Source organism: Apium graveolens, chromosome 9 (genome assembly GCF_009905375.1).
Source record: "Apium graveolens cultivar Ventura chromosome 9, ASM990537v1, whole genome shotgun sequence".
Lineage (NCBI taxonomy): Eukaryota > Viridiplantae > Streptophyta > Magnoliopsida > Apiales > Apiaceae > Apium > Apium graveolens.
In genome coordinates this window covers 63,465,396-63,479,285 of record NC_133655.1, presented here as the reverse complement: position 1 = coordinate 63,479,285, position 13,890 = coordinate 63,465,396, and the positions used below count along the sequence as shown (strand labels likewise).

Genomic DNA, 13,890 nt, shown 5'->3' with positions numbered 1-13,890 from the left:
CACAAATATGTATATTATTATTCATAAAGATACATATTCGAATCCCGTTAACAATAAATATTTATATTATTTATAAAGATATATATAAATTTTCAGATTCAAATCTCACTCACTAACAACAAACATCTACATTATTATTTATGAATAAGATCTCATCAATCATATATTTATACTATTTGAATCTAATTTGAAATTATAATTATATAATAATTATTTAGTATTTAATTATTTTTATAAAATTTTAATAAAATTATATGAAATAAAATTAAAAATATATAAATATTAACAGAGACCGTGCATCACACATGCTGCGGGTAAGCCCTAATTTGAGAAACATAGAACATATTTTAACCGAAACCCCTTGTCTGGTCACTTCCTCCACTCCATCGTAATTATCCTTGTTCTAGGGTTAAATCGCACACACCCAAAATCCGATGAAAATGCCACGCCCTATAACTCCAATAACCCCATTTCAGCTTCGCACCTTGTTCCTCCGTCACTTGTCCACCACATCCACCCCACCCCACCTCCCTAAACCCCTCCTTTCTCTCTCTAAAACCCTCTTTCTCTCTCCCACCAAAACCCCCTTTTCACTATTCTCCACTTCATCCCCACTTCAACAACACCCTTTAACTCTCTCTCTTTCAGCTGAGCTTAACAATCATTCATCCTCCTCTATTTCGCTCCCTCAGCGTCTCGATTTGAGCTACTCGCATCTCCATTTCACCCCTGCTTTCATTCTCTCCACACTCAATCTTTCCCCTAATGCTGGCAGGTCCATTCTTGGCTTCTTCAAATGGCTCTCTTCAACATCCAATTTTCATCTTACTGATCAACTTGTTTCGTATTTTGTCCATTATTTTGGTCGTCGGAAGGACTTTAAGGCAGTTAATGAGCTTCTTCAAGGTAATCGAGGGGTGGTAGGGGATCACACATTGGCAGCTTGTGTTGATCGCTTGGTTCGTGCGGGGAGGCCTACACAGGTAGTTTCTTTTTTCAATACTATGGAGAAAGATTATGGCTTTGTTAGGAATCTTGATTCTTTGAAATTAGTTGTGGCTATATTGTGTGAACATGGTTTTGCTAGTTATGCTGAGAAATTGGTTAAAAGTTTGGCTAATGAGTTCTTTCCCGATGAGTATGTTTGTGATTTGCTTGTTAAAGGGTGGTGTGTTGATTACAAACTAGATGAGGCTAAGAGGTTAGTTGGGGAGATGAATAGGGGAGGGTTTGAGATTGGTGCTGTCGCGTATAATGCTATGCTGGATTGTGTGTGTAAGCTTTGCAGGGAAAAGGATCCTTTTCGGCTTCAATCTGAGGCTGAGAATGTGTTGGTTGAAATGGATGTAGCTGGTGTTCCGCGAAATGCGGAGACATTTAATGTGTTGATTAGTAACTTGTGTAAGATAAGAAAGACCGAGGATGCGATGAGCTTGTTTCAGAGAATGGGTGAGTGGGGATGTAATCCAAATGAGACTACTTTTCTTGTTATGATTAAAAGTTTGTATCAGGCTGCCAGGGTTGGAGAGGGAGATGAGATGATTGATAGAATGAAATCTTCTGGATTTGGAAATGCTCTTCACAAGAAGGCTTACTATGAGTTTCTGACAATTTTGTGTGGAATAGAGAGAATTGATCATTCCATGAGTGTGTTTGCTAAGATGAAGGAAGATGGTTGTAAACCTGGGACTAAGACCTACAATCTGTTGATAAAGAAGTTGCGTGCTCATGGGAAATCCGACAAGGCAAATGCTCTATTCAAGGAAGCCGAGAGTAATGGAATTCTTGCAATACCACCCAGCGCTTACAAAGTAGACCCAAGGTATGTGAAGAAACCCGCTGTTACAAACAAAGAGAAAAAACGCGAGACACTGCCTGAAAAGATGGCAAGGAAGAGGAGAACCCTTAAAAAGATCCGTCTAAGTTTTGTGAAGAAGCCAAAAAAGACATCGACCAGAGCATACTAGTCGGTGGCAATATCTCATGTATTAGTATCGTTTCATGTGCTTTTGACAAGATTGATTCCGTTTATCAAATTTTGCCCATGTTTCTTTTCTATTTCTTTGTGAGGTTGTTGGCAATAGGAGGAATAATTCTTAAAAGTAGAACTTTTGCTGCAGCCATTGTTTCTTATAGTATCGTCAATGTCTTTGAGAAGTAAACCAGCTGGACTTGATAGATTATATCTTTCAAATGATAGCATGGTTTCCTATTTCATGTGCAGTGTTTTCACCTTGCTGTGATGCAACTAACACAAGTTTAAGTTTTTATAAAATTTGTTTTGGATCTTTAAGAGTCATATTCCTGCAGTTTCAGTTCTACTAATATGTATATCTGGTTTTGTCCTTGATATATTCTACACATTTGAAATTTAAAATTTAAGAAATGGAGTAGACGGTAATGCAAAATTATATCTGTAACTGATGGTTTCATTTGGTAGATGGAAAAAGGAAAGAGCTAATGTACTGTCTGATTTTCATTTTCTGAATTGGTTAAATGTATCTACCTTTCTATGGATTAAATTTAAATATTGATGTTTGAAATTAATAATGCATGTGATGCTACAAATTTTCCAATTTTGAGCACATGTGGAGTTGTATCTATCGTGTTGCGTTCTACAGGAAATTAAGTAGTGATATATGATGTTGGTGATGTCTGTAAGTTAAGCTTCCGAGAATTTGAACATTATAAAAGTGCCGCTGGTTTGAGTCGTATATATACCGTCCTTTAGCTTGGCGTTTCCTGCTAGAGACTTCGAAGTTAATCCTTTGATTCCTTTGAATCTAATATTGCTGGGGTTTTGAATGGACTTGGGTCTCTTGACAGTTAATGTAGTTAATGTTTTTTTGTGCATAAAATTAGAATATTCGTTGAGGGGGAGGGGAGCTTATTTTGTGGTGGTCTATGCTCTTCTAAAGAGTTGGCAAAATATTGAAAATTTGAAGGAGGTAGGTTCATGTCTTTGGAGCAAGAGCAAAATTTTTACTTGGGAAGAGCCTGCAGATCTATTGTATTACAATTGTTTTTTGGCCAGCAGGTCCTTTGTGGATATGCTGTTGCTAAAGACTCAAAAGCTGCAGCGGTGTAACATACAAAGAAATTTGGGATTCTCTGCCTAGAGCTTCGTATTTCTACTTAATTAAGAGAGGATGCAGATCCAAGGGGCCAGTAACTCCTCTTTATTTCTTTACTTCAAATTTTAATATGTTTCTGGTTACAATTTTTTCTTATCGGGTGTTAATAGAAATACGCATTAGTTGTTCCACTAGAAAATGATAATAGCCATTATTTTGGCACATCTATTTATAGTCTTGTGTAAATCTGTCCAGTTACTCAGACAGCATAGTATTGTTCAACATCTCAACTGTGGCCTTTTTTCATGTCCTTGCATGTGTATATACTGTTAAATCTAAGATTTTTTTTGTTAATCTTTATAAACTGCAAATTGTGACAGTCTACTCATGCTTTTATTTTACTCAGATTAGTAGCACCAAATCCTTAATGGCCTAGGAAACTGCATACCATATGTGCAAGAGTAGTCATAGAACTGATATGTAGCTACAATCATGTTTTTTGTTGCATGAGTCACGTTTCGAATTTGCTTTGTTATTAGCTGCAATTATTTGGTTGCAGTCTTGCAGGTTGCAATTTTGTACAGATGTAATGCTGAATTCCTTCCTTTCTATATATTCTATATTTATTAGATGCACAATTGAAGAATGCATACACTTCTAGTAGCACAATTAATTATATTATGGCAAACATAAATTATATTAATCTATCTACGGCATTTTACTTGTTTGAGTTTTACCCTAAAAATGTATTTGATTATTACGTTTGGTTTTTAGTTTCATCATTTCACTCTTTGCAAGACTATTTGAAGATCTAGTGATGTTGGTCACCCGTTTCATTTTTATTACTTCTCAGTAATGTTATAAAGTTGCATTGACCGGATGAATTGATGAATGCAGAAGTACTGAAGAGTCCTAGCTGCAAATCATTTTACAATATAAGGATCTCCACTGAAAATATTTGCATGGTATGTATCTTGAAAGTTACATTTTACCAGATATTTTACTGCTTAGCACCAAATTTGAAAGCGGAGATGAGTATCTGCTTGCCGATTTTTCGTCACAACTAATTAAATCAGTTTCTTTTTTTTTCCTTGTTCTTTTGCACGAGTTAGGATGGAATTTTTGGTCCACAATACTAAAGATTAAATGATAATATTGTAATAATGTAGTGCTACTGTGCTAGTTAGAGTAAATGCCACAAAATGGATTCCTTGGTAGTATATAATGTTATATTAAGTCACTGTCGTTTAAATTGCCACAAAATGGATTCTTCTTCGGCTGCTGTCTACTTCCGAGATATACGCTAAGTCTGTACTAGTTCTTCGTCATTCACTCTTTTTAAATCAGAAAACTTCTGAACATAAATTCATGTAAATATAACCTGGATTATCTTAGATTGTGCAATGGCCATCTCAACAAGTACTCGTAATTGGCTTTCTGAGGTTCATCAAAGTGAAAGTGGTGTGCATTAAGATCTTTTGTGGTTCTTTTACTTTGATGTCATCTGTGCATGTAGAAATGTATCGATAATCTGCACCAGGTCTGTTATGCTGTCTGCCCCAGTAGGTTAAATAAGAATCGCAGCTACAACTTACACTATGTGTCTTAACTTGCTGTAACATGTTAGGTAGAAACTACCTTTGAGCTGAGACTTGGAAAATAATTTCCCCTCACAATTCTAGATCAATTAAAACTGGTTCATCTTCCATATAATTAAGATCTTCCTCTCCCTTATCATAGAAAGCATAGTAGTGACTGAAGGACAGGACTTAAATTAGAATAGCAGAACTCAGCTCAAGGAAAACGAAAAGCAAGACATTATGAGTTGTGATCTTGCTTATGAAAGTGTTAGTTATAAAAACAGAGATTGACGTATAAACTGCTTAATCAAATGCCTGAGAAGCAGTGAAGACAATAATTTCTCATATGCATCAAATAATTTCTCAACTTCTGACTAGGCAACATACTCTAGAGTCTAGATTCAGGGAGATCTTTGCAACCAGAAAAAGTAAAAATGATGAGGAATCCTTAAGTTGGCCAATCTATTATTATTCATATTGTAAATACTACGTCGTAGTGTAACATCAAAATTATTGTTAGTCTGCTATTAACTCCAGCATAATAGCTTGGATATGTATATATAACTTAAAACATGACAATGAAGTAATTAGTTTTCCTCAATCATCCATCTCTTCCAATCCTCAATGAAGAGTCAACCCCTTTACTCATATTTGCAAAGATCTTAGCAATCTCCAATTGAGTATTGGCAATAATCTCGGTGCGTTTAAGCTCCATTTCTCCTCTCTTGGCCTCGCTCTCTGCTCTCATCCTTTCCAAGTCTCTCATTGCATCTACTCTCGCCTGCTCTGTCCTCAGCACCACCTCTGCTAACCACCTAACACTATTCCCAATCTCCCATTCCCTTTTCCTTCGCTTCTTTCTCTGCATTTTGTTTGTCAAATTTTCGGACTTTGTCTTCTCCTTGTCGCCGCATAATGCTGGTGTGCTACTGTCTGTCTCCATTGCTTGTTTGTCTGATCCGTGGTCTGATAGTTTGGCATCCATTCCATCGGCCTGTAAAGACTATTTGGTAATGATAGCATAATACATGTATATGGATGATGAGAATCTTTTGCAGAAATAATACAAATGGATATAATTCAGTGAGAAATTACACACAGAACTGGTAAAAGTCAAATGATTTAGCTTGAGATGTGTGTTACTTATTTTTGTTTTTACATAGTTTCCTTTTTACCAGTACAAGGGGGAGAGGAGTGAATATTTAAACTCATAACCTTGTGGATGGCGATGGAAATTCGTCAGTAGGCTCTCATTACCAAATAACTCATGTGTTTCATTTTTATTTGCAAGAGCATGTATACTACCAAATAACTCGAACCTTTAGTCTTTACGATGAATGTAAGATATAAACAGTGACATTTTTGGAAACAGTATACCTTAGCTGTCCGATCAGCACCATTTGAACCATGTGAATTTTCTGCAGCAACTCCGGTATTGATCGGAGAAGCTAGAGAAGCGGGTGCAAGCAGCGAAAGTGGCTCTTTAGGTGATGCTGGCGGGGGATGAAGATGGGGTTCTGGCATCATCACAACTGAACTGAAAAGTTGTGGCTGTGGCAGCAGTGGAGCTCGTTGTGGAGTAGTGCTACCACGTAGTAAATGATCAAGCTTGGGAAAAAGTGGCCATGACGATGCCTCAGCAGCTGTAGACTCTGACCTGTACCGTTTCTTCATGGACTCAATCTTGTTCTTACATTGAGTTTGTGTTTTTGGCGACTTAGTTGAGTTGCCACGAGAAGACACAAACTTTGCTACTTCCTCCCAATCTTGACCTTTAAGTTTTGCTCTATTCCGGTGCACCCATTTGGTTTCATAGGCCTCAAGGAGGCTTGAAACAGCACCTTCGCTCCATTCATCTCTTTTAATTCTGTCGTTGCTGATACCGCCACCACCAAGTTTTTTATGGGAGTCGTTTATGGTAGTGATGTTATTATCTTGGTTAGGATGGAAAGGAGAGGTTTCTTGCTTAGTTTCTGTATCCATCTCACCTCATGCTATAATTTCACAGGAGTTTAGCGGTTAAGGTAGCTAAGCATCTGGTTCATTGTTATCTCAAGAGGTTTAAAGATTGTGATAAAATGATAATGGTCCATAAGGCAGACAGAAATGGAACCAAAAGGGTAAAAGGAGAAGCCACTACCAATTTAGAGGGAAGAAAAGGAAAAGGGGCAAGCGCATTGTCCAACTTTAATTTTTGCAGTTTTCTATAAATTGTTAAATGGCATTGATTATTAATTACTGCAGTTTATATAGGGTTCTTTTTTAGATATAGAGAGTAGAAGTGAGTATTTGAACTCTTGACATTGTGGGAAAAGGGGTGGGGATGAAAAAGGGTAGGGATGATGAGTATTTGCTTCTAGATGGCATTAATATAGATAGGTGGTGGCAAACAAAAAAGAAATCAGTGGTAATGTGACAAATTTTGTGTCTTTCACGTGTTTATATCTGGTATTCTGCGGTTAAAATATTTATGTGTTATGTGAATAAAAATGTAATTATGAGAATTTTTGTGTAATTGAAGAAAAAATTAGCGAAAGATTACATGAAGAATAATGTACACACTAATTTTTTAGAAAACTAATTTTCATGCAAAGCTAGTTCTCATTCAAGTTGTACACTTGTTAAGGAAACTAATTTTCATTGAAGCCTTATTCTCGTAGGAGTTGTTGTTCGGGGGGCAGAAGTAGGATATTGGTGAAATGCAAATACGAAAAATTTAGTGAGATTTGATTGAAAATCTTTTGTAAAAAGTTAAATTTAGGAGGGGGAGACCATTAGCATTATGGAATTGGAATGTAGTGGGGGAGGAGGGGATCAAGTTAGTGGTAAAGGAGCTAGTGGCCAACCCAAAGAAGGGGAATAGTGAGGAGTGGGTGAGGTGAGTTTTGTCAAATAAATCCATGATCGCAATCTAATCCCCCCTTTATATTATTCACACTTTTAGATGGTGTCATCTTTTTGGTGCTCACTTTGTGTTGCCTTAGATTTTGGCATTTTCGATTTGGCGTTGATTTCAAGCTAACCAACCAAACCCATTACATCTATGTGATGTCCACCGACGCTTGCCTTGGGTGATTGCTTATTCACGTGGCTTCTCCTACCTTTCTAATGTATATATATCTTTCATTGTTTTTACTTTTTTGTTACTATTTCAACCATTTACAAATTTGGAGGTGCAGAAGGGTTCTGTTGTTTCTTTGTTTAAAGTTATCTACATTGTTTTACATTTTATCCAACTACTTGGTTTGTGTTGTCCGTGTTGTGCGATTCTGCATCAAATATTTCATTTTCTTAAAATAATCTATATCTATTTATATTGATCTATACTAACATTTATTTATATTATATATAACTAGCTTAAAATCCGTGCGCAACGCAATTTTTTTTTAATATTATACTCCATCCGTCCCAATTTATTTTTGAAATTTTGAGATCAAACTGAACCAATTTTGACTAAACATTTCATATATTATATTATTAAAAATATCTATAAAAATTCTATCATTTGAAAGTATGTTTAATCCATTTTAATCTGTATTTTTTAATTTTTCAAAATAATGAAAGAATAAGTTTTAATATATGGTCAAAATTTAGTCAATTTGATCATCAAAAGACAAACAAGACATTTAAATCGGGACGAAGGAGTATAATTTTTTAATTTATTTTTAATTAAGAATTTTAAGATAAGAAATTATTTCATTTAAAATTTTTAAATGATGTTATTTGCTAATATTTATATATGCACGTATATGTTCTTGATATTTTTTTCTGAAGTATTTAATTTATAAAACAATAGTAGTAGTTGAAAAATATAGTGTTATTGACATTTATATGCGCGTTTATGAAAGATAAATTTTAACCCTGATCATTAGTCTACAAATTATTTTTATTTGATTTATTTTTTATTTATTTGGAGACCCATTATAACATAACAAATTTAACTAATTATATTTAATTTGATTGCAATTGTGTTTAAAATCGGATAATTAGTATATTTTTTAACTCAGATGAATATTAATTATTATTTAATTTTAACCAAACGTTATTATATCGATCAACGAATTATCTCTAATTTTATTTTAGTAAAATAATATTGATATTTTAAATCTAGAATGTTATGGATAAAAAATTAGGGTGTATTTATTGTTAGGGCTCGTGAGTTTAGAGATTCTATTTGACTGCTCTCGTATTTCGCGACCCAATCTGTCTTCACAAGATGCCTACGTACCTTGCCGTGTGTTAGTTATAATTGATGATATCTGGACAGAAACTATCAGAAGTTTTTATCAGGATTTATATTAGCATGTACTGAAGAGTGACGTCATCAGTACTTATATCAGTACTTGATGATCAACATATGATGTCATCAGGATTTGTCACTTCAGTAGATATTCAAGGAAGAAAAGGAAAGCAGGAATTGAAGACGATGAAGGACTTTATCTCAGAAACAATCATACGTGGATAGGTTTTCTTATTGTAATAGAATAAGATTCCTTATTTGATTGTGTAATTGTGCTCTGTATAAAACACAGATTATGTTCATGCTATATGCATTGTAAACATTGTTATATCATTCGCATAACATAGCAGCTCTCAAGGATATTTGTTCATTCTTTTGAGAGAGTACGTTTGTATCAGTTTTTATCTGTTAATATAAAAACTGTTGATTTTGTTGAAATTTTGTCGAATTGATTGCATAAACTGTATTCACCCCCCTCTGTAGTTGATTACAGACCTAACAATTGGTATCAGAGCTTGTTGTTGACATACAAATAGTTGAAGATCTGAAAATCAATTTTATAATGTCAGACAAAGAAGAAGAACATAATCCACAGCCACCACCCCCAAACACATCACATATTAGTAGCAATATGAGTAGGTATGAAGTAATCAAGGTGCCAATCCTGAAGATACATTAATATCCAATCTGGAATGTCAGGATGGCTATGTGTTTGGAAGCCACATATCCTAAATATCTAAGTAGGATTTATGATGGTCCTCATAAACCAATGAAGGTAGTCGTTTCTGTTGCAGGATAACCACAAAAGATGGTTGACAAAGAAAGGAAGGACTACACTCCTGAAGATCTTTCATCTATTATGAAAGATGCTAAGGTCAGACACATCTTGTACAGAAGTCTTGATAGTCTTATGTCCAATAGGGTTATTGGATGTAAGACAACAAATGAGATATGAGATGCTTTAGAATTAAAGTGTCAAGTCACAGCTGCTATCAAGAAGAACAGGAGGACGGTACTTACACAAGAATACGAGCACTTTGACTCAAGAGATAATGAGTCATTAACTGAAATCTATGACAGATTTCAGAAACTTCTGAATGACTTGTCTCTTTTCGACAAGGAGTATGATTTGGAAGACTCAAACTTGAAGTTCCTACTTGCTCTCCCTGAAAAGTGGGACTTTAAAATCACATTAATAAGGGATAACTATCAACTTGATGACACACCTCTAAATGAGATCTATGGAATACTGAAAACTCATGAACTAAAGATGGAGCACAGAAATAAGAGAAAAGGATCCAAGTCTAGACCAGTTGCACTTAGAGTTGAAGAGAAACCAAAAGAGAAAGCCAAGAGAAAAAGCTACTCCAAAGGAAAAGCTATGATTGCAAAGTCAGATAATGAATCATCAAACTCTGATGATGACTCAACTACAGATAATGAATTAGATACTGACAGTGATCATGACAACAATGAAGACATGGAGCAAATGGCAGCTCTACCGGGTAAAAGTTTCAAGAAGATGGTCTACAATAACTTCAAGAAAGGGAGAAGATTTTCCAGAAAAGGTTCCAGTTCCTCGAACTCTGATAAGAGGAACAACAGAAGAAATACTGATCGGAAGGAATCAAGATCTGGAAAACTTGACAAGTCAAAGGAGAGATGCTACAACTGCGATGGAATTGGACACTTTGCAGCTGACTGCAAAATACTCAGAGCTGAGAAAAAACAAGCCTTGATCTCAAAGAAGAAAGATTGGGATGATTAATCAGAATCAGATGATGAGGTCAATTATGCTCTCATGGAAAATACCGAGGTTGATAATGATGAATTAAAGGTACATCAGACTACTCTTATTTTGATACTGATGATATCTATGAATTAAGATTGTTTCTTAAATCTCTGCATGTTAGTTATAGGGATCAAACCTTAGAGAATAATAGAATTAAGAGTGAAAAATCTGTGTTAAAGAAAAAGAATGATCACCTAGAAATTGAGTTGCTTTCCATGCTAGAAATTCAAAAAGAAAGAGATAATGCTGTTTATGTTAGAGAAAAATTGGTAGAAAAGCATAATTATCTAGAAAATGAGTTAGCTAAAGAAAGAGAGGTTCTTAAACTTTGGACTAACTCAGGAATTATAACTCAGGAAATTTTAGAGAATGGTTGTTGGGGATCAGGATTAGGATATGCTGATAGATCTAATTATGATAATAAAATTGAAAAAAAAACTGAGAAATGGCAAGATAGGTGTTAATAAGAATGACAATTATGTAACTCCTCCCAATGCACCTAGAATGGCCTGTTTGAACTGTGGTAGTACTAATCATCTTGCTAATTCTTGCAGGAAAAATAAAGAGATAAATATTGTTCCTTCCAAATCATAGTTTAGGAATATAACAGTTAGATATAAACCATAGAGTCCTTGTTTTCATTGTGGTAGTGTTTGTCACTCTATTTATACATGTAAAGAGTATCACAGTTTGTTTTATGATTATTATAAACTGAAACCCTTTTTAAATAAAGCAAAGTCTGTTTCTGCATGTGTAAATACTGATAGTAAGGATGTTAATATAAAATTTGATAAAGTCTTCTGCTGCATATGTTAACATGTTAGGAGAAATCATGATATCAAGCATAAACTATAAGAAGTTCACATCAGAATCTATATCAACGGATGATGATGACATCAACGGATGATGGTATCGACGGATAAAGATATCGACGAATGATGATGTCGACGGATGATGTAATCAGTATTTGTCACATCAGTTGATCTTCGAGAAGGAAAAGGAAACATGAACTCAAGGCGGTGAAGGACTTTATCTCAGAAGCATTGTATAGGTTTTCTTGTTGTTAATAGAATATGATTCCTTATACATTGTGTAGCCGTGTTCTATATAAAGCATAGATTAGGTTCATGCTATATGCATCGACATTGTTATATCTTTCGCATAACCTAGCAGCTCTCAAGGATATTTGTTCATCCTTTCGAGAGAGTATGTTTGTAATCAGTTTTTATCTGTTAATATAAAAACTGTTGATTTTGTCGAAGCTTTGTCGAATTGATTGTATTAACTATATTCACTCCCCTCTACAGTTGATTAAGGGCCTAACAATTAGTATCAGAGCTTGCTGTTAATGTACAAACAGTTTAAGATCTGAAAATCAATCAACAATATCAGACAAAGAAGAAGAAAAACAGAATCCGAAGCCACCACCCCCAACCACATCACAGATAAGCAGCAACATGAGTAGGTATGGATCAATCAAGGTGCCTATCCTGAAGATACATGAATATCCAATCTGGAAAGTCAGGATGGCCATGTGCTTGGAAGCCACAGATCCTGAATATCTAAAAAAGATCTATGATGGCCCTCATAGACCAATGAAGGTAGCTGTTTCGCTTGCAGGAGAACTAGAGAAGATGATAGACAAAGACATGAAGGACTCTTATCCTGAAGATATCTCATCTATCATGAAGGATGCTAAGGTCAGACATATCCTGCACAACAGTCTTGATAGTGTTATGTCCAATAGATTCCTTGGATGTAAGACACAAAAAGAGATATGAGATGCTTTAGAAGTAAAGTGTCAAGGTACAACCACTATCAAGAAGAACAAGATGACTGTACTAACTCAAGAATATGAGCACTTTGACTCAAGGGATAATTAGTCCTTAACTGAGATCTATGACAGATTTCAGAAGTTGCTGAATGACTTATCCCCTGTCAACAAAGAATATTATTTGGAGGACTCAAACTTGAAGTTCCTACTTTCTCTCCCTGAAAAGTGGGACTTTAAAGTCACATCAATAAGGGATAACTATCGACTTGATAACACACCTCTAGATGAGATCTATAGAGTTTTGAAAACTCATGAACTAGAGATGGAGAAAAAATCAAGAGGAAAGGATCTAAATTTAGACAAGTTGCACTCAAGGTTAAAGAGAAGCCAAATGAGAAAGCTAAGAGGAAAAAATACTCCAAAGAAAAAGCCGTGATTGCAAAGTCAGATACTGAATCATCAAATTCTGATGATGACTCAAATACTAATACTGAATCAGATGCTGACAGTGATCATAATAACAATGAATACATGGATCAAATGGCCACCCTACTGGTTAAAAGCTTCAAGAAGATGGTCTACAAGAACTTCAAGAAAGGGAGAAGATTTTCCAGAAAAGGTTCTAGTTTCTCAAACTCTGATAAGAGGAACAACAGAAGAAATACTGATGGGAAGGAATCTAGATCTGGAAAACTTGACAAGTTAAAAGAGAGATGTTGCAAATGTGATGGAATTGGACACTTTGCAGATGACTGCAGAAAACCCAGAGCTGAGAAGAAACAAGCCTTGATCTCAAGGAAGAGAAACTGGGATGATTCATCAGATTCAGATGATAGAGTCAGTTATGCTCTCATGGAAAAAGTTGATGCTGAGGCTGATAATGCTGAATTAAATGTACCTCAGACTACTCTTGCTTTTTTTTTGACGAAGACTACTCTTGCTTTTGATACTGATGATATCTATGAGTTAAGATTATTTTTTAAGTCTCTGCATGTTAGTTATAGGGATCAAACTTTATAGAATAATAGAAACAAGAGTGAAAACTCTGTGTTAAAAAAATGAATGATCACCTAGAAAATGAGTTATTTTTCATGCTAGAAATTCAAAAAGAAAGAGATAATGCTGTTTATGTTAGGAAAAATTGTTAGAAAAACATGTTTATCTAGAGAAGGAGCTAGCAAAAGAAAGAGAAGTCATTAAACTTTGGGCTAACTCAGGGAAGTCAACTCAGGAGATTTAAGAGAATGGCTGTTGGGGATCGGGATTAGAATATTCATCCAAATGTAATTCTGATAAGAAAAGTGTAAAAGAAACTAAGAAAACAGAACCAATAAAAACTGATAGCAAGGTCAAACTGAACAAGGTTCAAATAAAGAACATCAAGTTTAATCCCAGTGCTAATACTGTTAAGTCAATCCATGAGGAAGGTA

At 35.0% G+C, this 13,890-nt stretch overlaps 2 protein-coding genes across 3 annotated transcripts; one reads left to right on the top strand and one right to left on the bottom strand.

Annotated features, from left to right (window-relative positions):
- The first annotated feature begins 336 nt into the window (after positions 1 to 336).
- On the top strand, positions 337 to 2,299 carry LOC141684267 (small ribosomal subunit protein mL104 (rPPR9)-like). Its single transcript, XM_074489171.1, has one exon. The coding sequence runs from the start codon at positions 435 to 437 to the stop codon at positions 1,965 to 1,967; it is 1,533 nt and encodes a 510-aa protein (XP_074345272.1). The 5' UTR covers positions 337 to 434; the 3' UTR covers positions 1,968 to 2,299.
- Positions 2,300 to 5,107: 2,808 nt separating this feature from the next.
- On the bottom strand, positions 5,108 to 6,975 carry LOC141684639 (uncharacterized). Of its 2 annotated transcripts, none has more exons than XM_074489708.1 (2): positions 6,032 to 6,975; positions 5,108 to 5,657 (listed from the first exon to the last, which is right to left on the bottom strand). In XM_074489708.1, exons 1-2 carry the CDS (start codon positions 6,635 to 6,637, stop codon positions 5,256 to 5,258), a joined length of 1,008 nt encoding a protein of 335 aa, XP_074345809.1. In that variant the 5' UTR covers positions 6,638 to 6,975; the 3' UTR covers positions 5,108 to 5,255. The 2 variants fall into 2 exon arrangements, with proteins under 2 accessions (XP_074345809.1, XP_074345810.1); XM_074489709.1 differs by having other exon boundaries at positions 5,108 to 5,648; positions 6,032 to 6,972.
- Positions 6,976 to 13,890: the final 6,915 nt, after the last annotated feature.

Excerpts from the sequence above, each read along its gene's own strand:
- LOC141684639 (XM_074489708.1), bottom strand. The coding sequence starts at position 6,637 with ATGGATACAGAAACTAAGCAAGAAACCTCTCCTTTCCATCCTAACCAA. Across the intron at positions 5,658-6,031 it reads GTGCTGATCGGACAGCTAAG|TCTTTACAGGCCGATGGAAT; the intron begins GTATACTGTTTC and ends ATTACCAAATAG.
- LOC141684267 (XM_074489171.1), top strand. The coding sequence starts at position 435 with ATGAAAATGCCACGCCCTATAACTCCAATAACCCCATTTCAGCTTCGC.